Consider the following 27,931-nt stretch of genomic DNA (forward strand, 5'->3'; position numbering starts at 1 on the left):
AAGGGCAGACCACAGCAGAACAGCTCGTATGAGAGAACCACAAAAACATTGAGCCGACGGGCAGGCGTGCACGATCCCACTGCAATGGTATCATGGAAGAGAACAGATGATGGAGAAGTTACATTAGGCTTTTAATTTACTGCTTGGTTTCTGCTTGGTGAATACATTACATGGAATTTCACACATAAAAATGCCATATTAACACATCCACAGACAGCTGAAAGACAGTACTGTGCGCATGATTTATTAAACTGGACTAAAAAAGACAAAAGTGCTAATAGCAGTAAAAACTACAACTTTCACTGCTGCTGCTTCTCAGAACAGCCAACTGGACTGTGAACTTGGGTTATGTTGTGTTTGAATAAGTTGAAAAGGTGGAATTTTGATATCAGGACATTCCTGGATTGGGGAGCGAGTGCATAATTTGGAAATTCCGACCTCAGAATACAATTGGAATGTAGTGAGGGAAAACAGTGCCACCTACAGTGGCTATGCTACGCTTGTTCCACACCAGATTCAGTGCCCATGATTAACAGAGTAGAGTTTGCACACTGCTTACTTGAGACGCACGTGGCTCCAGCCTCAGTGTTGCGGAAAATCAAGAAGAATTTTTTTACATGGAGTCTATTTTTCAGGTGCAAATAAACAGTTCTCCCACACAAGATGCACAATGGGAACAACTTGGGGATCAAGGACCTTGCCCAAATGACTTGTAATTTTCTCTGTCTAATGGGGATTTGAATCAAAGATCATTTGGTTTCAGGCCCACTGTGTTAACCTAAAGACCAGTGGTTCCCAAAGTGTGGGTAATGAAGGTACTGGAGGTGGACCATGGTGCCACAGAAGAAGAGGGCACCAGCTCCTTGTGACATCATAAGCCAAGAAATAACAGATAAAAGGTTGAATCCAATTAAACAAAAGGAAAAATCTAGAAGTAGCTCCAGATCACCAGCAAAAATTGTTCATCCCTTTTTTGCCCTTAAAACCATCTCTCCACAAAGCAGCACCAGAATCTGTACATCATTATTTGAGTTACAGTGTTTGTATACAAATTCATCAGGACAGTCACATAACCTCAGCCCTCCTCTTTTAGTTGGAGGTAAGAAAAAAAAATTGCTCCATATTTCTAGCAACCTCAAAATTATTATGGCATAGGTTCAAGCTTTTCATCAATTTTTTAAAATTTTCTTGTGTTAATACATTTCATATTCCAAAACACACAAACCAGCAGACACAGAAAGGCAAAAACTGAACCCCTTTCATAGGGATCATAACCCCACAGAAGTAACAGGCTTCAGATTTATATTTGAGAAGCTTCTTGTTTAATAGGAAAAATACTAATAATGGAGAGTTTTCCAGTGACTGAATAGAAACATACTTTAACTTCCATATTTTCATCCGGTGTACTCACCCCACTCCTGACAGCTCACTCCGTTGCCCAGACATGTGCACAGCATCTGCTTGTTGCCCTGGGTCCTGATCCAGCGCTGTCCATCATAGAATGTAGTTCCGGAATCTGTGCGACACGTTCCCGCGGTGACAGGCTGTGGTAGTGGCAGAGGCTGTGGGTGAATGGTGGCCACCACCGCTGATCCTGTGCCTGCGCACCACCCAAAGATGATAAGTGGAAATGGTCTAAGTAAAGTGTTTATCAAGACTGAATCATCTCAATACACTATCCGAACAGTTCAGGCTCACGGCCTTACCCCGTCCTGTGTTGTGTCTCTCACACTTCCACTCTCCTCTGCCGTTTCCTAAGCACAGGCACTGCAGCGTGTGTCCGCTTGTGTCGGTTTTGGTCCACGAGTCTCCGATACGGTAGGATCTCCTGGTGTCCTGGTCGTTGCAGCGATCTGATGGTAGGAGAGCAGCAGTCAAACATCGCCTCTTACTGTCCAGTGTCCATCCCTGCATGCATGTTCTACTTACTCCTTGAGGTGCATGTGATGCGCCCGTTTCCTTCTCCCAGACAAGTGCAGTCCAGCATCATCCAGCCCTGATACGGTTTCTCCCAGGTCTCCCCTACCGTGTAGGATGAGGCAGCGGTGTTGTCATAGCAACGCTCAGCTGCACAGAAAACAGGACATGCTTAATTACAATACTTTTGCATTTTGCTAAAAGACATTTTGAAACATGTGACTTGAATTCAAAGCATTTTATTTACCAGCAAGAAAGAAACCAGGTGAAAATCAATAGTTGTGATGCAAGATGAGCAACAAGGACGGTCGTGCTCGTGTGTTTGTGCTGCTGTTAAATATTTACAGCGGTGTTGAATGCAGTAATACTTCTGAGAAATGTCCCTTCTAGTCATACCTTTGAGCGGGGGTGCACGGATTTGTGTGTTTGGGGTGCAAACACACAATCTTACACACTCAAACTGTGATGTTTGATGTGAGGTTTCCATACCCACGGGTTTGCAGGTCCACTCTCCTTTGCCATTCCCGAGACACACACACTCCAGCATGTAGTCAGAGCTCTCGTGAGGCCTCTGCCAAGTATCTCCGATTTTATATGAGTTCCCGCCTTCGTGGCAACGATCTGTGTGTGGAAAGGTTTGGGGTTATTACAGTGTCTTTGCTTATAAAAAATTAATATAATACAAGTTATATTACGTGTTTATCACATATTCAGTTTTTTTAATAAAGGAAGCAACATTCTCTGATGCACCACTAAAAATCTGAGAGTTAAACACTCTGAGTCAAATATTTCAGAGTTGAACTTAATTCCTAAAGTGTTTATTTTGATACTCTCAATGTTGTACTTTGTGTAGTGGCAAAGCTGTTTCTTTAGGTTGACCATATCACTGCTGAATCAATATTCTATAATATTCTATGATTTCACTCTTTGAGGGTTCAATTTTAGCTCCACCCATGAGTCAGGTGGGAAATAAGAAAAAGGAGTTCTTGTGACACTTGCTGTTGATTTCTTTTTGTTTTTTTGTGGTATTCAACAACACTCAATCACAATCATCTATCATCTATCCCCACTAATCTACTAAATATAATCTTTTTTTTTTGCTTACTTGGACTTTCCCATAGCCCTTTTCTTCAGGAGTCCCACAGGGGTCTATTCTTAGGTCTCTACTTTTATTTCCATGTGTAAGGTGATGTTAACGGTCAGTAATATCAAGAAACAATGCTTTTATCATACTGATAATACATGACAGGATAAGGAAGTGTGGAAGGGCTGCTTGTTCTACTGCCATTGCAACCTGGACCCGCAAAAGTGAGAGAAAATGAATGAATGACAATGCACACATATCTGATCTAATCCCACAGTCTGGAAGGCAAACCAATAAACTGAATAGTAATCAATAATATCCACAAATTATCTTCAGTTAAATAACAATAAGAGGTGACTTTTTCTAATACGTCAAACCGGAAGTAAGTATGGTGGGGTGTTGAAGAACATATATAACTGCAAACCTAAATTTAGTTGTAAAGACCTCATTTACATATTGTAACAGAATATTAATATTTTGTAGTGGTGGTGGTGGTTTATACTGAAAGTTACTTAGAAATCGGGTAACTCACTTGCGATGGTACAGCTGATCTTGCCTCGACCTGATCCAATGCAGGTACAATCCCAGATCATCCTATCCTTCGGTCTCTCGTAGGTTTCGCCGACCCGATATGTTCTGTCGTTGTATTTGTCAAAGCAGGTCTCCTCCACTGAAAAACAGATAAAACACCTGGTTATCACCTGGGTGCAACGTCTCTTGATATATGAAGGCTCGCTGGTAGACAGAGTGAATACATTGTCTTTTTGTGAGGTTTCCCAACTCCACTGTTGCCCTGTTTGTCATAATATGGAACTGGGACTAAATTAGGGGAAATTACATTCAATGCAATTTGATTGTTTTGGTTTGTTTGTCTGTTTGTTCTTCTTTCCAGGTGTCAAAAATGAACCTGTAGGTGCAACCCTTGGTCTCACACTGACCTTCAGGCTTAGTTTTGCATTTGATCCCTGCAGCTCCATGACAGGTGCACACCAGTGTACTTCCAAGGAAGCGTTTCTCCCACTGTTCGTTCAGCCTGTATGAGCGGCCGTTCTCCTCACAGCCAACTAACGATTAAACACATCCGTCATCCATATAACCACATACCACCACAAGTTATCATAGAGGAACGCTGTTTGCTGGATGGCAGAAGTGATAAATACCGTAAAATGAGAATTCATTACCCTGCTGTACTCATTACAAACCCCAAATTAAGAAAAAGGGGGTTTACAAATCTCCGAGAAATTACGCACTGGAATGAAATTCAACACCAAATAATAATATTAATAAAAACCTTTGTGGTCCATGTACAAACCTGGAGCAATGGCTGAAGTGTAGTGGAGGTCAGGATACACCTGATACTGTCCAGTTTGTCTTTTACTCTTCCCTTGGCTCTTTGGCACACAGTGGACTGCGCTGCTTACGCACAGCGCAACCAGTAACGCCGTCACTGCGCCGACACTCATGTTGGAGAGGGCAAAACACGAGAAATTACAAAGTACCAAAACGGTTATTTAGGAAGAAAATCGGGAAAAGAATAGAAGGGAACAGGATAGAAGTTCGTCTTGGAATGGCTGCTGTTCCAGGCGGATCAGTTCTCCGCCAAGCAGCGGGTGCGCCAGGCTGAGCGCAGCGGTGCGCACTGGTTTTATACCGGACACCCAACCCACTGAGGGGGAGGACTTTAGTTTATTAGGGTGAGGAACGCACACTGGACACTTCACCAAAGAATGAAAGGCACCACATCAGGTTTGATCTCTGTTCCAGCATCAGAAGAGAATGTACCAGGAGGAGGAAAAAAGAGACCCACGGACAGTTTATTTCTTTAAACTGCTTCTCCTTTCGGCTGCTCCCGTTAGGGGTCGCCACAGCAGATCAATCGTTTCTCACCCTTTAAACTAATCCATTTAAATTCAACTGGAAACAAACAGATGTAAATCAGATCATTTATAGGCCTTTATTTCCACAAGACAAAAAACATTCACCGCTAATTAGGGGACCTCTGTGCACAACTTCTTTTAAAACCAACCACATTAAAACACTCTGGCCCTTTGTGCTCTGCACAACCATTCACTCGATTTATTGGCCCAGATGACAGCATCCCTTCAATGGAATGTTGATTACCTCCGCAAAGAAGGTGTTTATAGCTGTGTCTGCCTGTTTGTTTGTTTGTCTGTTATATATGATATCTGGAAAATAGAAGAATGTTTGGAACATAGCAACATTTAACTCATAAAGTTGTGAAAGCATGTTGACGAAATTTGGTGAGCAGATGCATAATGTCCTAGAAAATAAGGAATTTTATTTTGAATTTGATCCATAACATATTTTCCAGAACATCTGCAGCCTTGACAGAGGTGTGCGTGCTCAGAACCAGAATGTTTTTTTTTTTTTTTGTCATTGACCTGTGGTATATACACTCAACAAAAATATAAAGGCAACACTTTTGGTTTTGCTCCCATTTTGTATGAGATTAACTCAAAGATCTAAAACTTTTTCCACATACACAATATCACCATTTCCCTCAAATATTGTTCACAAACCAGTCTAAATCTGTGATAGTGAGCACTTCTCCTTTGCTGAGATAATCCATCCCACCTCACAGGTGTGCCATATCAAGATGCTGATTAGACACCATGATTAGTGCACAGGTGTGCCTTAGACTGCCCACAATAAAAGGCCACTCTGAAAGGTGCAGTTTTGTTTTATTGGGGGGGGGGATACCAGTCAGTATCTGGTGTGACCACCATTTGCCTCATGCAGTGCAACACATCTCCTTCGCATAGAGTTGATCAGGTTGTCAATTGTGGCCTGTGGAATGTTGGTCCACTCCTCTTCAATGGCTGTGCGAAGTTGCTGGATATTGTCAGGAACTGGTACACGCTGTCATATACACCGGTCCAGAGCATCCCAAACATGCTCAATGGGTGACATGTCCGGGGAGTATGCCGGTCATGCAAGAACTGGGACATTTTCAGCTTCCAAGAATTGTGTACAGATCCTTGCAACATGGGGCCGTGCAGTATCCTGCTACAACATGAGGTGATGTTCTTGGATGGCACAACAATGGGCCTCAGGATCTCGTCATGGTATCTCTGTGCATTCAAAATGCCATCAATAAAATGCACCTGTGTTCTTCGTCCATAACAGACGCCTGCCCATACCATAACCCCACTGCCACCATGGGCCACTCGATCCACAACACTGACATCAGAAAACCGCTCACCCACACGACGCCACACACGCTGTCTGCCATCTGCCCTGGACAGTGTGAACCGGGAGTCATCCGTGAAGAGAACACCTCTCCAACGTGCCAAATGCCAGCGAATGTGAGCATTTGCCCACTCAAGTCAGTTACGACGACGAACTGGAGTCAGGTCGAGACCCCGATGAGGACGACGGGCATGCAGATTAGCTTCCCTGAGACGGTTTCTGACAGTTTGTGCAAAAATTCTTTGATTATGCAAACCGGTTGTTTCAGCAGCTGTCCGAGTGGCTGGTCTCAGACGATCTTGGAGGTGAACATGCTGGATGTGGAGGTCCTGGGCTGGTGTGGTTACACGTGGTCTGCGGTTGTGAGGCTGGTTGGATGTACTGCCAAATTCTCTGAAACGCCTTGGAGACGGCTTATGGTAGAGAAATGAACATTCAATACACGAGCAACAGCTCTGGTTGACATTCCTGCTGTCAGCATGCCAATTGCACGCTCCCTCAAATCTTGCGACATCTGTGGCATTGTGCTGTGTGATAAAACTGCACCTTTCAGAGTGGCCTTTTATTGTGGGCAGTCTAAGGCACACCTGTGCACTAATCATGGTGTCTAATCAGCATCTTGATATGGCACACCTGTGAGGTGGGATGGATTATCTCAGCAAAGGAGAAGTGCTCACTATCACAGATTTAGACTGGTTTGTGAACAATATTTGAGGGAAATGGTGATGATGTGTATGTGGAAAAAGTTTTAGATCTTTGAGTTCATCTCATACAAAATGGGAGCAAAACCAAAAGTGTTGCGTTTATATTTTTGTTGAGTGTACATGTTAAAAGTACTTTAAAAATAAAAAGACACATATTAAAAAAAGAAGTGCATGATAGTACATGAGACACAATGGGGACATAGTACAAAGCAAAAGTCAGTCACAAGCAGTTGTTGGGAAAGTGAAGTACATGGACCCACAACAGAGGACGTAAATGAACGGCCAATAGGAAGTCCGAATAAATAACAATTTATTCTGCAAATGTGCACAACAACCAAATATGCTTTTAGTCTGTCAATCAATCTACACAAAAGTTGACACGTGGGCAGGCCCGAGGGTAGGAGACGCCTATCCAGAGAAGAGCCAGGACCCATGAGGTTCCACTGCCAACGAAGACCTGCAACACACCGGAGCCGCCAAGTCCTGAGTCCCCAGGTGGCCACTGCTTCCAGCTGTCAGATCCAGTACTGCTGGCACGAACAGACACAGGTTAAAGGTGGGTGTGTATACACCCAGCAAACAGTCAGCAAAAATACAGTTCCTTTCTGCGGGGAAAACCTCCACCTCCAAACACAGGAACACAGAGTACGTGCAGTGCCTTATGTATCACTTAATCAAGTCTGAAGTGAGGAGTGGAGACGCCAACTCCTCCAACTTCCACAGACTCGGCTACAAGCTGCAAGTGTACAAAAGGTTAACGACTGCAAAAAGCTCTGCTGCAGAACGGCTGAGTAGTTTACATGACGCGTAAGCTGATAACTCGGCAGAGTTGTGGTGTCTCTTCCAGGCTTTTATGGGATGTGATGATGATGGGATGATTAGTGACAGCTGTCAGCTCTGGGCTCTTGGTGGTTTCCTGCGGCGACTGCGCCCCCTGGTGCCCGAAGCCCGACGACAGGCAGGGCGCCCTCTGGTGTTGGGCCAGCAGTACCTCCTCTTCGAGCGGCCCACACAACAGGGCCCCCCCCCCCCCCTCATTGGGCGCCTCCTGGTGCCCAACGAGGCTTGTCGGGATGTCGCTGGTAGAAATCGGCCAGGAGGGCCGGATCCAGGATGAAGCTCCTCTTCACCCAGGAGCGCTCTTTGGGTCCGTACCCCTCCCAATCCACCAGATATTGGAAACCCCAACCCCTCCGGTGAACATCAAGGAGCCTGCGTACCGTCCATGCAGGCTCGCCGTCGATGATGTGGGCAGGAGGCGGCGCTGGTCCGGGGGTGCAGAGGTCCGAGGTGTGATACGGCTTGATTTTGGACACATGGAACACGGGGTGGATCCGCAGTGAAGCTGGGAGTTTTAGCTTCACTGCGGCTGGACTGATGACTTTGGTGTTGGGAAAGGGTCCAATGTATCTGTCTGTTAGCTTGAGTGAGTCCGTGTTCAGAGGTATGTTTTTCATTGATAGCCAAACCTCCTGCCCGGGCTGGTAAGCGGGGGCCGGGGCACGTCGGCGGTCTGCATGGCTCTTCGCCCTCATCCGGGCTTTCAGAAGGGCAGAGCAGGCTGTCCACCACACCCGACGGCACCTCCTGAGATGGGCCTGGACCGAGGGAACGTCGACCTCTCCCTCAACAGCTGGAAATAATGGGGGCTGGTAACCCAAACACACCTCAAACGGGGAAAGGCCGGTCGCCGATGATATTTGGCTATTGTGCGCGTACTCGATCCAGGCCAAATGTTGACTCCAGGCCATCGGGTGCGCGGAGATCACATAACGTAAGGCCTGTTCCAGATCTTGATTAGCCCGCTCTGCTTGTCCATTGGTCTGTGGGTGGTACCCGGATGACAGGCTCGCGGTGGCCCCCAGTTCCCTACAGAAACTCCTCCAGACTTGCGAGGAGAACTGGGGAACACGATCCGATACGATGTTCATCGGAAACCATGCAGACACGATGCTGTGGACCAGGAGATCTGCAGTCTCCTGGGCCGTCAGGAGCTTCGGGAGGGCCACGAAGTGGGCCACCTTGGAGAACCGGTCCACTATCGTCAAGATGGTAGTCATTCCCTGGGATGTAGGGAGGCCCATGACGAAGTCCAGGCCTATGTGTGACCAGGGGCATCGAGGCACTGGCAACGGCTGGAGGAGTCCTTTTTCAGTTTGGTGCACAGCCTTGCCCCTGGCGCAGGGGGTACAGGCCCGGACATACTCCCGGACATCAGTCTCCATTGACACCCACCAGAATTGCTGCTGGACCACTGCCACGGTTCTTCGCACCCCTGGATGGCAGGAGAGCTTGGAACCGTGACAGAAGTCCAAGACTGCAGCTCTTGCGTCTGGTGGGACGTACAACCGGTTAGCTGGTGAGCCTCCCTGACGATGTTCTCCACGTCCCACGTGAGGGTGGTGACGATAGCGGACTCCGGTAATATGGTGTCTGGTGGATCCGACAGCTCTGTTTTGACCTCCTCTTCATGCACCCGGGACAGACCTCTGGTTTTTAGTCCCGGGGGTGGTAATTATCTGGAAGTCAAATCGTCCGAAAAACAGTGACCAACGGGCTTGCTGGGGTTCAGACGCTTAGCGGTCCGGATGTACTCCAGGTTACGATGGTCAGTGAAGACAGTGAATGGAACCGCAGCTCCCTCCAACAGATGTCTCCACTCCTCCAGGGCCTCTTTCATCGCCAGGAGCTCCCGATTGCCGACGTCATAGTTCTGTTCTGCCGGGGTCAACCTGCGGGAGAAATAGGCACAAAGGTGGAGAACCTTGTCAGACTCCCTGCTCTGGGACAGCACGGCTCCTATGCCTGAGTCAGAGGCATCCCTTCAACAACAAACTGGCGGTTAGGATCGGGCGTGCACCAGAACTGGCGCAGTCGAAAACTGGTGTTTCAACTCCCTAAACGCAGCTTCGCACCGATCCGACCAGGTGAAGGGGACTTTTGGGGAGGTCAGGGCTGTAAGGGGACCAACAACCTGACTATAGCCCTTAATGAACCTCCTATAGAAATTTGTGAAGCCGAGGAACTGTTGCAGCTTCCTACGGCTTGCCGGTTGGGGCCAATCTCTCACCGCCGCTACCTTGGCCGGATCGGGTGCGACGGAGTTGGAGGAGATGATGAACCCCAGGAAGGACAAAGAAGTACAGTGGAACTCGCACTTCTCGCCCATCACAAACAGCCAGTTCTCCAACAACCGCTGCAGGACCTGACGTACATGCTTAACATGTGTCTCAGGATCCAGGGAGAAGATGAGGATATCGTCCAGGTATACAAAGACGAACCGATGCAGGAAGTCCCGCAAGACGTCATTTACCAATGCTTGGAACGTTGCGGGGGCGTTAGTGAGGCCGAACGGTATGACCAGGTACTCAAGTGACCTAACGGGGTGTTAAATGCCGTCTTCTATTCGTCTCCCTTCCGGATCCGAACCAGGTGATAAGCATTCCTAAGCTCCAGTTTAGTGAATATTTTGGCTCCATGCAGGGGCTGTGAACACTGAATCCAATAGAGGCAATGGGTATCGGTTGCGAACCGTAATCTTGTTCAACCCTCTATAATCAATGCATGGACGGAGTCCGCCGTCCTTCTTGCTCACAAAAAAGAAACCAGCACCTAACGGGGAGGAAGAGTTCTGAATTAACCCGGCAGCTAAAGAGTCCTGGATGTAGGTCTCCATTGATTCACGCTCAGGGCGTGAGAGGTTGTACAGCCTACTGGACGGATACTCAGCCCCTGGGATCAAATCAATGGCACAATCATACGGGAAGCGTGAGTGCCAGATCTTTGCTGAAAACGTCAGCAAGATCGTGGTACTCAGCCGGCACCGCTGTAAGATTGGGGGAACTCGGACCCTCCTCTTTAGCAGTCGCACTGGGTGGGACTGAGGATCTTAAACACTCCCCGGTGGCAGGTTTTGCTCCCTGTGGTTTCCAGACACAACCAGTGTTAAGGGCTGTGTCTGGTGTGTTATTAATGGAAGAATGGTGCCATCTAGTGCCCGTACCTTCAAAGGTGAAGAAAGGGCCACTAGAGGGAGCCCTACTTCCTTAGCCCATCTACTGTCGAGAAGATTCCCCTCTGACCCCGTGTCGATGAGTGCTGGGGCATGAAGGGTTAAATCCCCACTGAGGATCATGACTGGGACTCGTGCGGATTTTCGTGGTTTCCCCTCGTGAGTATTATGGCTCACCCATAGTCCAGTCTCTAAGGGCGAGCGTTGTCGTTTTGACCGCTTGGGGCAGTTTTTCTGCATGTGCTCACTCGAGCCGCAGTAAAAACACTCTCCACGTGCCAGCCTCCCTTGTCTGTCATTCAATCTCATTTTAGCCCTGCTCATGTCCCTAACATTGTCAGCAGGGGGAGCTGTCGTCACGCGGAGCGCTCTGGCTTTGGAGCGGGGGGGGGGGGGGGGGGGGGGCGGGAGGAAGGCGCTGCTTCAGACGTCTCGCTCTCGTCGATGTTCTTCTAATCGGTTGTCTAACCATATAACTAGGTCGATAAGCCCATCTAAACCCTGCGGCTGATCCTTCGCCACCAGGTGCTCCTTTAGGGCCGGAGACAGCCCCCTTATAAAGGTGGCGCGGAGCGCTACCGCATTCCAGCCGGCTCTCGCTGCCGCAACGCGGAAGTTAACTGAATATTCAGCGGCGCTCCGGCACCCCCTGTCGATTGACAGTAGCACATTAGAAGTGGATTCGCCTTTGTAAGGATGATCAAACACCTGTCGAAACTCCCTGATAAACTCAGTGTACGTCGACAGGAGCCATAAATTCTGCTCCCAGAGCGCCGTAGCCCAGGCGCGTGCCTTGCCCCGAAGCAAATTAATCACAAAAGCCACCCGACTGTGGTCTGATGCGTACATCATGGGGCATTGTGAAAAAACGAGCGCGCACTGCATCAGAAAGTCCGCGCACGTTTCGACACAACCCCCGTATGGTTCCGGGGGGCTAATGTAAGCTTCAAGAGAAGGGGGGGAGACCCTTGAACCACCACTGGATCATCAGTATTAAGCAACAGGCCGGCAGGAGGGGTGGCTGCAGCCGCGCCTGACGCGAGTGCCTCTACCTGAGCGGTGAGAGCCTCCATCCTGCGGGTGAGGTGAATATCCTGCTCGGTTAACAGAATCCAACCGAGCCATAAAGTTGGTGAGAATGTGCTGCAGCTCACCCACTCACCTCCTGGTGAAGTTCAAACGGTGGTAAACGCCCCTTGGAGTCCATGACGTGGTCGAGTTATCCTGTTGGGAAGTGAAGTACACGGACCCACGACAGGGGGCGTAAATGAACGGCCAATAGGAAGTCTGAATAAATAACAATTTATTCTGCAAATGTGCACAACAACCAAATATGCTTTTAGTCTGTCAATCAATCTACACAAAAGTTGACACGTGGGCAGGCCCGAGGGTAGGAGACGCCTATCCAGAGAAGAGCCAGGACCCATGAGGTTCCACTGCCAACGAAGACCTGCAACACACCGGAGCCGCCAAGTCCCGAGTCCCAGGTGGCCACCGCTTCCAGCTGTCAGATCCGGTACTGCTGGCAGGAACAGACACAGGTTAAAGGGGGGTGTGTGTACACCCAGCAAACAGTCAGCAAAAATACAGTTCTTTTCTGGGGCAAAACCTCACCTCCAAACAACAGGAAACACAGAGTACGTGCAGTGCCTATGTATCACTTAATCAAAGTCAGACGTGAGGAGTGGAGACGCCAACTCCTCCAACTTCCACAAACTCGGCTACAAGCTGCAAGTGTACAAAGGTTAACGACTGCAAAAAGCTCTGCTGCACAGACGGCTGAGTAGTTTACCTGACAGGTAAGCTGATAACTTGGCAGAGTTGTGGTGTCTCTTCCAGGCTTTTATGGGATGTGATGATGATGGGATGATTAGTGACAGCTGTCAGCTCCGGGCTCCTGGTGGTTTCCTGTGGCGACTTGCGCCCTCTGGGCCCAAACCCCGATGACAGGCAGGGCGCCCTCTGGTGTTGGGCCAGCAGTACCTCCTCTTCGTTCAGCCCACACAACAGCAGTATCAGTACTGTGGTGATTTCAGTGTTATCCATGTTATTGCTATTTCATAGACACCACAGAAAAGGGGCTAAACTGCTTTAAAAGAGAAAGAAAAAGAAATATCATTTAAACCCCACACAAGGTGTGATGTGTTTTGTGTTTTTCTTTTGTTTTATTTACCCAAGGATCAAGCATCAGGTTTTTTACTGGTTGGCAGGTTGACATGTTTTTTGCATGTGTATAATAAAAATTGAAAGTGGAAAAATGACTGGGAATTGAATTGTGATTTATTTGTTAAATTTATGTTTAACTGTAATGTTGTATAACTAATTCCAGATGGTGGAGGACCTGTTTACTGAACCAGTGAATTTTCCTGTTGCTTTGTTTGGCTCGGCACCAGACTTCAACTGGACATGCTGTACACCTTCGTATGCGTTTCCAGTCATGGGCTGCCGAGACAATCAAATGAAACTGTTGTAAAATTAACAGGAATAGTATGCCACCCTCAGAAATGGCTCTACAGATGAACAGAGCCTAGAAGCAGTAGGCTGATAAAACAATGTCTAAAATGAGACGTATAAAAGACGTCCAGGGCGACTTCATTTGGACTAGAATTAGCCCTTATCTGGAGGTCCTGAGAAAGTAAGCAATAGGCCTATAAAATGATGCCTAAAATGACTTTAAACTCTCCGTATAAACAACATCCAGGGCAACCTCATTTGGACTAGAAGTAGCCCTTATCCAGAGATCCTGAGAATGTAGCAATAGGCCTATAAAAATGATGTCTAAAATGAGTTTAAAACTCTCCGTATAAACGACATCCAGGGCAATCTCATTTGGACTAGAATTAGCCCTTATCCGGAGGTCCTGAGAATGTAAGCAATAGGCCTATAAAAAACAATGTCTAAAATGAGTTTAAACTTTCCATATAAACAACGTCCAGGGCAACCTCATTTGGACTAGAATTAGCCCTTATCTGGAGATCCTGGAAATGTCAGCACTGGATGCATGGAAAGACTTTGCTAAAAAGACATAAACTGGCATCACAGTCTGCATCTTCAGGTGACAAGAATTGGATGTGTAGAATGACCTTGAAAAGATATCGTTTCAATGTGTCTCTGTGCGTTAAGAAATTACATCTCCCTGACGTCCAAAAAAGTGACCTAGTCCAATCTTCAAAATCTTTAACCACATATTGACATCCAAGTGGGTTCATAGTTAGATGTCCAAATAGCGGACCTGGTTTGCATTTCATTTAGAAGTCCAGAATTGGTTTTGGACCGCACGGACGCAACATAAACATTATCTGCACGTCCATAAGACATCTAATGTTTAGTTGAATGTTGGGACAATGTATCATGACAGATGCCTGCACCTACCTGCAGAATACCCCATTCAAATCCTCTAAACTCAAGTCTTAACCCTCACAAACCTTCGTAGTTACATGGAAAAGTGACAACCAGCCAAATGTCCTCATGTCACAAAAGAATTCCCATAAGGTTTGGTGCGCGATTGTGGTACCTTGGATCACAGTCACTGTTGCAGACCTGTGAACTGTTTTTCAACCTTAGTTATGCCGATTGATAGCTCTCTGAGCCCGCATGTAACTTCTACCCTGATCTCCACGCCGAAACACAGTGTGTTTCTATTATCTGCAAGTTAGAGTACAGACGCCACCTGAGTTAATGTATTCTTGGAGCCAGAGTACCTGACATTGCCTCTCACCTTAGGGTGCACAAGGGCAGACAGACAAAGGAATATGACACTAGTTATACCCACATAGTTTATCCATGTCAGTGCCAACAATGTTCGGATGCGACCATCAGAGGTCACAAAAAAGGACAGAGAGATAGCAATGGACAGCAAGGTTTTAATTTTATTGATAACTGGTACTCTTTGTGGGATTGCTATGGCCTTCTGATGCCGGATGGCCTTCAACTACTGGGGAAGGCGCCACAAACTTATCTGCGAACATAGAGCAGGTGAATTGGGAACCTGCAGGTCTCATATTAATGTGGAAATGGAGTCTGTTAGCATAGCGGGGAACTAGTGCAGGAAAACACTATAGTGACAGTGTAGTTTATGTGCCAGGGAGGGAAAAGTTGAGATGTGGCCTGTTTCCACAGAGGTACCCATTAAAAGAGTAGAGAGATATGTTTTACAAATTTAGTGCCGTTACAACACTGGGTAACACTAAAATTGAAGGTGCCCCACTAGCTGTTTCGCAACGTCAACATTCCATGTCTGCTGTCTTCAGCTGTGTGGAATTTCACAAACCCAAATCTAATCTAAAGTATCTATCATATATTACTTTGGACCACCCGAAATCCAAAAGTCAAATGCTAACCCTAGTGAGGTCCTTAGTTTGGGTCTCATTAACATAAGGTCACTGTCCTCAAATCACAGTTGGGAGGTCATGGTCTACCGAGCTGTTCCCTTTTGGTTAGAACCAAAAAAAACAACAAAAAAAAAAAACGTCATGATAACAAAGATCACACCTAACAAGGAACCACAAAAAACAACCAAATACCAAACCAAGGAAACACAGGCAGAAAACTAACATGGAACTCAAAAAGTGAACAAAGTGCAAACAGGGAAACATAACACAACAAACTGAAGAACACAGAACTGACACATAATGTCAAAAGACACAGAAACACAGACAGAGGACAGATCAACAAGGCAATGAACAGACAGACCAGAGACTGACAGGGGACAGACCACCAGGATGGCTCACAAGGAAGGACAGACATGGACAGGGGACCAAACACAAAGAATGCCAACACAAGGGCATAGACAGAACACAATGACAACTAACGCAAAGACACAGACAAAGGACTGACCACATATAAAGACCACCGCAGACAAGGGAACACACCACAACAATCAGAGCTACAATGTGTGCTGAAGTTGCATTGAAACAGGAGTTTTAGTAAATGATGCCAGCAGATTTACGTGCTTACCCTCACTTAGGGTCTTTAGTTTACATTATTGTGATGTTTCTTTACAGCTAAAGGAGGCAGCTAAGGTGGTTCAGCCATCTGGTGAGAATGCTCCCTTTTTGTGGTCTTCCAGGTACGTCCAACTGCAAGGAAACCCCAGAGAAGACCCAGGACAGGCTGGAGGTATTAAATGTCCCAGTTGGCTTGGAACCACCTCAGGTTCCCCCAGGAAGAGTTAGAGGACTTGGCTGAGGACAGGGAATTGAGGGATGAGCTACTTGGTCTGCTGCCACCACGACCCAGTGTCAGGGTCTCAGCACTCCACTAGTCTGATGGATCCTCTACACTAGTCTGCACATGTATGAACCCGGTGTGGCAGTCTGATCGGCCCCCCTGCCTTCACTGCACATGCATCACATTGGAGCGGTTGCAGTGATTAACGGATTATCGCCTCGTTTCTGTTTAAAATGGCCTTCTTACTGCTTAAAACTGACTTTAGAATGATTAAGAGCTTTTACTTTGTCATCTGATGGTTAATAATCACATTATTCTGTTTGATCGTTAGAGAGTCAGACTCAGAGTCAGACTCAGAGTCAGTCTCAGATGTGCTGGTGTCATGCTGTGATCGGTCCCGTCTTTTATGATGAAATTATGCTAAATTTATGTGGAAATGATTGTTGCACAAAAGCTTCAGAGATCTGTCGCTGAGATTGATGATGACTGGAGGCAGTTTGAAGCAGAAACGAAGCTGTAATCTTCGTTTCTGCTGCTGTTAATCACGTAGATCGCTCAGACTAGGGGAGTGCTGAGACCCTGACACCAGAAAAGGATAAGCGACAGAAAAATGAGTGAATGAATAAATGAAAGAACTGTGATGGTAATATATATCACATTATTACTAATTTTGTTCATATGACCTCTTTAATAATTGTCTTATTTGAACAACTATTTAACCTGGACTATTTTTATTTTCAAATCTGCTCCTTCTCAGTTAAAATCTGGATGAAGAACTTCATGAATCAAGGAGTTTTACAGTTTCATATTAAAAAAAAACAAAAACCTTTAATTAATTAATTAATTAATGTGTAATTAACACTTGTTCAGCCTTCGACAGCATGCACGCAGCACAAAGGTCTGCTGGTTCACACAACTTAACAATATTTCCATGAGATTTATGTCTTTATGTGAAAATGACTCTATAGTCTGTTACATCAATAAGAAAAGTATGTAACAGGTGTTTTAACTCACATTTACAACAGAAAAAAGATTAATGGCCACACAGGCTGTGATCATTACAGCCTCAGCGCTGCAATGAAATGATTATTGATCTGTAAATTGATGGATATCTGGCATTATTTTCATTATTTTGTCAACAAATTGTAATATATACATAATTATAATAATCTGATGTTGTGCCTGGAATCTGCTGGAGCCACTCTTCCACTTTATTCAAGTTTGTGTAACTTGAAATATTTAAGTAAGTTGAACTTTTTACTTTTAGTTTACACTACTTTAATCTAATTAATTCCGACATCCAGGTTTACAGTTGCCAGATGAGCACAGCTGGATGGAATGGTGGGACACACAGAGTGTGTGGGGATGAACTGATAGACTGAAAGAGGCCACAAAGGGTTTAAAAGAGATAAAAGAACACATTCATTACATTGTACAAAGTAATAAATATATATTTTTTAGTGGACTGAATATTTGTTACAGGCAACACATGTAAATAAGCTTTCTGGCTAGGTCACTTTACAATTTCCAGGTCTGCCACACCCATGTCGTATCTTCCTACAGAAGGTTTTCTCTGGACGAGTGAGATTTATGACTTTACAGGTGCCTTGATATTCATAATTTAGTCAAATACACTCAGGGCCCAAAAACATGACACGGAAAAATGATACAAAAGTGATTTAGCAACTTGATTTCAGGCAGTCAGCATTCTGACAAGTCTGAATCAGTTTTGTGAACAGGATGTGAAGAGCATCTGTTGCTTTGCTGATGGTGAAGTTCAGAGGTCGGCGAACATGTGTAGAGACGAGCAGTGTGACGAAACACTTCCCAAAGATTCCACAACACGGTGCGACAACACAGTGTTGCTGTGGAAACCGCACTGGAGAGTGACAGCAAGGGTAAGAGATGGTGATGGTGCTAAATCAGCTGACTCAAACACTCGCACACGGCTGAGGTTCAGCAAGTCCGAGTTCACAGTTTGACGGGACATTTGATCGATTCTCTTCGTAATGTGCAGAATCTCGGGGTGCAATTTGAACTTTTTGTGTTTTTTCAAAGCATGCACACTTGTTTTAATGGAGACATTTGCACAGACTCAGTCACAGTCAGCAGGCAGAACTGTGTTCATGTTTAGTACATTTGCAAGCCGCGGTGTCACCGACCGAATGGTCCCCTCTAAAAATTGGTCCCCCCTGCCTTCACTGTGCATGTGTCATTTCAGAGCGTCTGCAGGGATTAACGGATTATCGCCTCGTTTCTGCTTCAAACTGCACTTCAGTCATCCTCCATCTCAGAGACAGATAACTGCAGCTTTTGTAAACAATCATTTCCACATAAATTCAGTATTATGCCATCATAAAAGACGGGAGAGCGATCAGAGCGCCACAGAAGCACTTCCGAGTCTGACTTTCTGAGTATGATTCTCTACACCCAAAGTGATCAAAGGGAATAATATGATTATTAACCAACAGATGACAAAGTAAAACCTCTTAGATCATTCTAAAGTCAGTTTTAAGCAGAACCGAAGCTGTTTTAAGCAGAAACGAGGCGATAATCGGTGAATCACTATTGACGCTCCAAAATGACGTAGGCGCCACAGCAGCATGTCAGACTCAGACGTGCTGCTGTGGTGCTCTGATCAGTCCTCCATCTTTTATTACGAAATAATGCTGAATTTATGTGGAAACGATTGTTGTACAAAAGCTTCAGATATCTGTGGCTGAGATAGATTTTCGCTCAGCGACACCGGTATGACGTTTAGATTGTAGACACGCACATTATTACATTTTTTTGCTTTGCAAACCTTTCAGTTTTTGTTTGGAATCCCAGTTTTATTTTTCCTATTTTATGCTTTCTGATCATCTGCAAAGTGTCCAAGTCTAAATGTAAATCTGAATGACAGAGAAACTTCGCCGCTTGCTACACCTGTAACTATGGTGTTGATTAGCCTTCTCTGCGGACCTTAAACCTTCATTTGAAAGTTTTTCCTCCAAGCTGGACAGTGTTCAATCTGCAATGCATGACCACTGTTTACACATTGATTCTCTTAAATCAGTGCACATCAGCGTTTGGACCAGCTCAAAGCAGAATACCTTACACTCCAAATAGACAATGAGGGGTTAAAATCCTAGATGGCAGACCTGGAGGGATGCAGCAGAGGCTAGAATGTTGGATTGTGGGTTTACTTGAAGCTATTGAGGGCCATCATGGATGTTAACCTGTGCTGTTAACATTCAAAATTTAATCACTCGATAATTTGTTAATACTGACGCACAGCTGTCTTAGATGATCCATTAGGACAAATAATAAAATATTTGTAATAAAATGCTCAAAAAAGAGCTATCAGTCACAGTTTGTAATCTGTGAGTGACGACACACTGAGTCTGACCTCTAGGCTCAACAACACTCATGAGCTGTCACTCAAACTGGCCACACCTCTTATTGTGCATAACTTGATGTCTTAAAACATCTTAAACTAAGAAGTTATGAAAAATAATTCATCCACCCACCACCCCCCAAAAAAAACAGTTGTTACAGAAGGGCGGAACTAGCTATAGAGACTCAAATCATTTTGTAACAAACTGTAAACATTTTATTTCTGCTGAAGTTGGACATTTTAACATGAATTCAGTGGGAACCTGTTCCTTTCTGGAGCCGGTCTCCAGTGACTATTCATGGAATGGCAACTTTTTCTTGTTCTGGGTGTGCCTCGGACCATCGAAGATTACTGCTTGGTTAAACTTGACCCACCCCTGCACAAGCACACTGGCAACAAAGGAAAGAAAAAGTACCCCTGTTTTTTTGTTTTGTTTTTAATATGAAGAAACCTCAAGCAGATCACACCCAGTGGGGTGATCATCTGCTTTGGTCATACAAACAAATACAAAATAAAATAAAACAAAAGCACATCAAGGAATTGTCAAACAACCAGTGCCAGAAATGTTGTAGCTAAGCAGCCATATCAATCAATCAATCAACTTTTTTTTTATATAGCGCCAAATCACAACAAACAGTTGCCCCAGGCGCTTTATATTGTAAGGCAAGGCCATACAATAATTATGAAAAACCCAACGGTCAAAACGACCCCCTGTGAGCAAGCACTTGGCTACAGTGGGAAGGAAAAACTCCCTTTTAACAGGAAGAAACCTCCAGCAGAACCAGGCTCAGGGAGGGGCAGTCTTCTGCTGAGACTGGTTGGGGCTGAGGGAAAGAACCAGGAAAAAGACATGCTGTGGAAGGGGGCAGAGATCGATCACTAATGATTAAATGCGGAGTGATGCATACAGAGCAAAAAGAGAAAGAAACAGTGCATCATGGGAACCCCCCCACAGTCTACGTCTAAAGCAGCATAAACCAGGGATAGTCCAGGGTCACCTGATCCAGCCCTAACTATAAGCCTTAGCGAAAAGGAAAGTTTTAAGCCTAATCTTAAAAGTAGAGAGGGTATCTGTCCTCCCTGATCTGAATTGGGAGCTGGTTCCACAGGAGAGGAGCCTGAAAGCTGAAGGCTCTGCCTCCCATTCTACTCTTACAAACCCTAGGAACTACAAGTAAGCCTGCAGTCTGAGAGCGAAGCGCTCTAATGGGTAATATGGTACTACGAGGTCCCTAAGATAAGATGGGACCTGATTATTCAAAACCTTATAACTAAGAAGAAGATTTTAAATTCTATTCTAGAATTAACAGGAAGCCAATGAAGAGAGGCCAACACGGGTGAGATATGCTCTCTCCTGCTAGTCCCCCGTCAGTACTCTAGCTGCAGCATTTTGAATTAACTGAAGGCTTTTAGGGAACTTTTAGGACAACCTGATAATAATGAATTACAATAGTCCAGCCTAGAGGAAATAAATGCATGAATTAGTTTTTCAGCATCACTCTGAGACAAGACCTTTCTGATTTAGAGATATTGCGTAAATGCAAAAAGGCAGTCCTACATATTTGTTTAATATGCGCTTTGAATGACATATCCTGATCAAAAATGACTCCAAGATTTCTCACAGTATTACTAGAGGTCAGGGAAATGCCATCCAGAGTAAAGATCTGGTTAGAGACCATGCTTCTAAGATTTGTGGGGCCAAGTACAATAACTTCAGTTTTATCTGAGTTTAAAAGCAGGAAATTAGAGGTCATCCATGTCTTTATGTCTGTAAGACAATCCTGCAGTTTAGCTAATTGGTGTGTGTCCTCTGGTTTCATGGATAGATAAAGCTGGGTATCATCTGCGTAACAATGAAAATTTAAGCAATACCGTCTAATAATACTGCCTAAGGGAAGCATGTATAAAGTGAATAAAATTGGTCCTAGCACAGAACCTTGTGGAACTCCATAATTAACTTTAGTCTGTGAAGAAGATTCCCCATTTACATGAACAAACTGTAATCTATTAGACAAATATGATTCAAACCACCGCAGCGCAGTGCCCTTAATACCTATGACATGCTCTAATCTCTGTAATAGAATTTTATGGTCACAGTATCAAAAGCAGCACTGAGGTCCAACAGAACAAGCACAGAGATAAGTCCACTGTCCGAAGCCATAAGAAGATCATTTGTAACCTTCACTAATGCTGTTTCTGTACTATGATGAATTCTAAAACCTGACTGAACCTCTTCAAATAGACCATTCCTCTGCAGGTGATCAGTTAGCTGTTTTACAACTACCCTCTCAAGAATCTTTGAGAGAAAAGGAGGTTGGAGATTGGCCTATAATAAGCTAAGATAGCTGGGTCAAGTGATGGCTTTTTAAGTAATGGTTTAATTACTGCCACCTTAAAAGCCTGTGGTACATAGCCAACTAACAAAGATAAGTTGATCATATTTAAGATTGAAGCATTAATATGGTAGGACTTCCTTGAGCAACCTGGCAGGAATGGGGTCTAATAAACATGTTGATGGTTTGGATGAAGTAACTAATGAAAATAACTCAGACAGAACAATCGGAGAGAAAGAGTCTAACCAATACCGGCATCACTGAAAGCAGCCAAAGATAACGATACATCTTTGGGATGATTATGAGTAATTTTTTCTCTAATAGTCAAAATTTTGTTAGCAAAGAAAGTCATGAAGTCATTACTAGTTAAAGTTATGGAATACTCAGCTCAATAGAGCTCTGACTCTTGTCAGCCTGCTACAGTGCTGAAAAGAAACCTGGGGTTGTTCTTATTTTCTTCAATTAGTGATGAGTAAGAAAGATGTCCCTAGCTTTACGGAGGGCTTTTTTATAGAGCAACAAACTCTTTTTCCAGGCTAAGTGAAGATCTTCTAAATTAGTGAGACGCCATTTCCTCTCCAACTTACGGGTTATCTGCTTTAAGCTACGAGTTTGTGAGTTATACCACGGAGTCAGACACTTCTGATTTAAAGCTCTCTTTTTCAGAGGAGCTACAGCATCCAAAGTTGTCTTCAATGAGGATGTAAAACTATTGACGAGATACTCTAACTCCCTTACAGAGTTTAGGTAGCTACTCTGCTCTGTGTTGGTATATGACATTAGAGAACATAAAGAAGGAATCATATCCTTAAACCTAGTTACAGCGCTTTCTGAAAGACTTCTAGTGTAATGAAACTTATTCCCCACTGCTGGGTAGTCCATCAGGGTAAATGTAATGTTATTAAAAAATGATCAGACAGAAGGGAGTTTTCAGGGAATACTGTTAAGTCTTCTATTTCCATACCATAAGTCAAAACAAGATCTAAGATATGATTAAAGTGGTGGGTGGACTCATTTACTTTTGAGCAAAGCCAATAGAGTCTAATAATAGATTAAATGCAGTGTTGAGGCTGTCATTCTCAGCATCTGTGTGGATGTTAAAATCGCCCACTATAATTATCTTATCTGAGCTAAGCACTAAGTCAGACAGAAGGTCTGAAAATTCACAGAGAAACTCACAGTAACGACCAGGTGGACGATAGATAATAACAAATAAAACTGGTTTTTGGGACTTCCAATTTGGATGGAAAAGACTAAGAGACAAGCTTTCAAATGAATTAAAGCTCTGTCTAGGTTTTTGATTAATAATAAGATGGAATGGAAGATTGCTGCTAATCCTCCGCCCCGGCCCGTACTACGAGCATTCTGACAGTTAGTGTGACTCTGGGGTGTTGACTCATTTAAACTAACATATTCATCCTGCTGTAACCAGGTTTCTGTAAGGCAGAATAAATCTATACGTTGATCAATTATATCATTTACCAACAGGGACTTAGAAGAGAGAGACCTAATGTTTAATAGACCACATTTAACTGTTTTAGTCTGTGGTGCAGTTGAAGGTGCTATATTATTTTTCTTTTTGAATTTTTTTGCTTAAATAGATTTTTGCTGGTTATTGGTGGTCTGGGAGCAGGCACCGTCTCTACGGGGATGGGGTAATGAGGGGATGGCAGGGGGAGAGAAGCTGCAGAGAGGTGTATAAGACCACAGCTCTGCCTCCTGGTCCCAACGCTAGACAGTCACAGTTTAGAGGATCCAAGAAAATTGGCCAGATTTCTAGAAATGAGAGCTGCTCCATCTAAAGTGGGATGGATGCCGTCTCTCCTAACAAGACCAGGTTTTCCCCAGAAGCTTTGCCAATTATCTATGAAGCCCACCTCATTTTTTGGACACCACTCAGACAGCCAGCAATTCAAGGAGAACATGCGGCTAAACATGTCACTCCCGGTCTGATTGGGGAGTGGCCCAGAGAAGACAACAGAGTCCGACATTGTTTTTGCAAAGTTACACACCGATTTAATGTTAATTTTAGTGACCTCCGATTGGCGTAACTGAGTGTCATTACTGCCGACGTGAATTACAATCTTACCAAATTTACGCTTAGCCTTAGCCAGCAATTTCAAATTTCCTTCAATGTCGCCTGCTCTGGCCCCCGGAAGACAATTGACTATGGTTGCTGGTGTCGCTAACTTCACATTTCTCAAAACAGAGTCGCCAATAACCAGAGTTTGATCCTCGGCGAGTGTATCGTCGAGTGGGGAAAAACGGTTAGAGATGTGAACGGGTTGACGGTGTACACGGGGCTTCTGTTTAGGGCTACGCTTCCTCCTCACAGTCACCCAGTCAGCCTGCTTTCCCGACTGCCCGGGATCTGCCAGGGGGGAACTACCGGCGGCTAAGCTACCTTGGTCCGCACCGACTACAGGGGCCTGGCTAGCTGTAGAATTTTCCACGGTGCGGAGCCGAGTCTCCAATTCGCCCAGCCTGGCCTCCAAAGCTACGAATAAGCTGCACTTATTGCAAGTACCGTTACTGCTAAAGGAGGCAGAGGAATAACTAAACATTTCACAACCAGAGCAGAAAAGTACGGGAGAGACAGGAGAAGCCGCCATGCTAAATTGGCTAAGAGCTAGTAGCTACGCAACCTAGCGGATTCCTAAAAACACGCAAAGTGACTAATGTATAAATTTAGAGGTGATTCAGCAGAAGGAGTGCTTTAGTGGATATAGCTTTATATGGATATAAAGTCCATTTATCACAATGACTGATGGCTGAAAAGATAACCAAGAAATGAAGTGCAGAGTCCCAGCAAAGTAGACTACAGTCAGTGTTTCTGTTGATGCCAGAACAATCATTGAATTGAAACAGACCCCAGTTTTCACCCTAACCTGAATACAATTCCAAGTCATTAATATGTATTGACATTATTGTGTACTTCTATTTGTTTGTTGGTTGTTTTTTTTTTGTTTTTTTTTTTTTTTAGCCAGATTACGTGAGACTGAATGACATATCTTTGTGGCTACAGGGGGGTTTGAAGACTAGATTGTGCATACTTGAGACTAATTCTCTACCAAGACAGCCAACGGGAAATTCCATAATAGCCAAGCCAGAAGGAACATCAATTGGATGCATAATCTACTAAACTAATTTTCTTAAAATTGAATAGAGAATGGGGTTTGAGCCAAGGAAGAAGCCATTAGATTTTGGAGTGGGTCCGTTTGGTGCAGTCACACTGTGATGGATTGAGTAACTGATTTCATGGATTGAAATGATTTGTCCAGTGGCAAAAAGCTAATCCGTTGGTCTCAGGTGGATTTAGGGGCCTGATGGAATGAGTGGACAACCACCAAATGCGGGTGCGCCGCACTCCTGGACATGAACAGAGAATGAACTGATAATGTGTGGATAAATCTAATGTGTACTGGACATCCACTGACATACAAGCTTCACAAACAAGTAAAGGACAAAATGGTAAACAAATGCGCAACCACCGGGCAAGCTCTCCATATGATGATTGCTCAAAGTTTTGAGCATGCACAAAACATTCCAATGGACTCACCCGATCTCAGTTGACAAGGAACTAATTTAATGAATGAGAAAAGGATTTGTAGAGGAAACAAACATATCTAAATTTTGATTCTGTTGCTCTATCCATCACAATGTGACAGCTGCTTGAACAAACATGCAACCACCTGGAACATGCTTTTTTCCTGTAGCAACAAGGACAAGCCAAATGACCTGGAATGCTGGGATTTTATTGGTGCATGCAACACTGCAATGCCAATTCAAGAATGCCAGTTGGAAAATACCCTTTAGTCCAGGGTTAGGATTAACTTCACTCCTTTCCCGCATAGAGTGAGGAAGAAGCAGTTGCTGTGGTAAATTTTGACCATGTCCTGACAACTTTCAAGACTTCTCTCCAACATCATGGCCTTACTGTAACCAAGGTTGGGTAGGATTACTTTGAAAGAATACATGTGGATTACATGTATGTATGTACATAGATTTGGATTACTTGTAATCTGATTACTTTTGGATTACATTTCAAGTAATCCTACCCAACCCTGATTGTAACAAAGATGATGATTCATCACAACTGAACCAAGAATCACCAGAATTTAGCGTGACACCATCAGGACTCCATCAACACTCCACTGTGGTACAGTCCTATGTAAGACAACATCAAGAGCATGGATGTCCAACCCTGTCCTGGAAAGCACCTGCTCTACATGTTTTACAAGTCTACCTGCTGTATTTAAAACTGATAAATTAACGCTGGGGTTTTCCAGCTCTTGGTTGGCTGAGCACACCTGAATACATGAATTATCAGTGGGTCCAGTAGGGAGAGTTATGTACCATGCAGGACAGGTGCTCTGTAGGAGCAGAGTTGGAGAACATCCTGTATAGTCTTGCTGCATGACTTGACACAAATATCCAAGAATGGCCAGGATAGCCTTCAAGATGGTGTCAAGAAAAAAAACAAGATGGCATCACAACATGCCCCTTGTCAAAGTTACACAAATCTTTATGTGTCCCCATTTTCCTGCTTCCAACACATCAACTTTGAGAACAAAATGTACAGGCATTGCCTAATATATTCCACCTACTGGCAGATGCCATTGTAATGAGATAATCACAATCTTATGGCTGATCAGCATACACTTAATATTGTTACGTGCCACTTGTGTTTCGTGAGAGTGACACACAGTATGCAGGCAATGACAGAAAAAAACTGGAGCTATAAATGTGAGTCCTGTCTGCATAATAAATCTCCACAGCTGTACAGTCCAGTTCTCAGACTGTCTGCAAGGTTTTACTGAGGCCAAAGTCGAGGAAACAAGTCTGCGTCCAGTTCCCCCACTGGAATGACAACATAACCACCTTGTTAGTTCTGCTCCTGCAAAATAATCTTCACAGACGTACACAGAATTTGGGACCAATGTGGAAACGTCTGTGCCCGGTCCTGTCATCACACTAACTCACTCCGATGTCTTGCAGAAAAGAGGCAGCTGTTCATCACATTATCCCGATTAGGACACAAGCGGAAAAGTGATGATAGACAGACGCACAGACGGGGGAACATTTCCAAAGGATTTACAGTAAGTTCCCACCTCCAGTGAGGTAGAGAATCATTTCATCCTGACCTCGGTCAGCCTTGTTACTCACACACACACTATTGACATTTGTCTGTGACGTGCATTTGTGCATGTCCGTCCGCTTGCCACAACCCACCTGCTTCGTCACCTCTCGCCGAGCCAGGTGTCCTCAACAGCAAGAGGAAGACAAAGAGGGGCTTTAAGAAAGCAGACGTTTCTCTCGTTTTCAGGGAAAGTTGAAGTGACCAATGTTCAGGTAAAACCGCTTAGACAGGAAAACACACAGATTATTCAGTTAGACCATGATATTTGGTGTTGCCCAACATGTTGGTTTCAGGATCCCTGTATGAGCCATTTTGTTGATCCTGTCTTGACATGTCCTCACTTTCACTACCTGTTTTACTGACGCGTGGAGGATCTGCAATCAGCCAGCATGTCTTTAACAAACAATGAGTCAGCAAAAACCCCACGTTTTGAACTTAGATTTCTTTTTTTTCAAAGAAAGGGAAAAGTGATTGTGACCAGAGGACCGTGAGTTCAGTTCCCAGTCAAACGGGAAAATAAGTAAGAGCGCTAATTTGCTCCCACTGTGGATGGCAGCAAGTTAACATTGTGTTTTTGCTAACAGATGAATGTGAGGCATCATTAAGTAAGTACATCAGATGGAAAAGTACCATATAATTGCAGTCCATTTAAAGGCGATGGCTAAAAATCTATTTTATAAAAGCTTAGCTCAGGTGCATCTCACATATGCGAGAGATAAATAAGTGGTGAGACCTGCAGGCCCTAACCTTAAGCTAATCACGGCTGTACTAGCTGCAAATCTCTGTTTTGTTTGTGTAAATATAACCTCTGTCATATATTCTCGAGATTGCTCATCTGGGCTTTTACCTCTATGGGTGGGTTTTGTCAGTGAACACATTGCCAAACTCAATACAAATGCATGTTATTTGATCACTTTTCAAAAGGGATAGACTCGTCAATAAAATGAATTTAATGTACAGTGATTCACTTCAGGTCAGCTTGGTGT

General features: G+C 44.5%; 1 protein-coding gene across 1 annotated transcript in view; it reads right to left on the reverse strand.

Annotated features, from left to right (window-relative positions):
- Window positions 1-4,654, reverse strand: part of LOC117531962 (fibronectin-like) — a 57,926-nt gene extending 53,272 nt beyond the window's left edge. Inside the window, 7 exon segments of the mRNA XM_034195154.1 lie at window positions 1,412-1,600; window positions 1,707-1,853; window positions 1,930-2,067; window positions 2,407-2,538; window positions 3,534-3,671; window positions 3,940-4,065; window positions 4,314-4,654. Of these exon segments, the coding sequence (XP_034051045.1) occupies window positions 1,412-1,600; window positions 1,707-1,853; window positions 1,930-2,067; window positions 2,407-2,538; window positions 3,534-3,671; window positions 3,940-4,065; window positions 4,314-4,464 (1,021 nt within the window). The 5' untranslated portion in view covers window positions 4,465-4,654.
- Window positions 4,655-27,931: the final 23,277 nt, after the last annotated feature.

Source organism: Thalassophryne amazonica, chromosome 2 (genome assembly GCF_902500255.1).
Source record: "Thalassophryne amazonica chromosome 2, fThaAma1.1, whole genome shotgun sequence".
In the NCBI taxonomy this organism is placed as follows: domain Eukaryota; kingdom Metazoa; phylum Chordata; class Actinopteri; order Batrachoidiformes; family Batrachoididae; genus Thalassophryne; species Thalassophryne amazonica.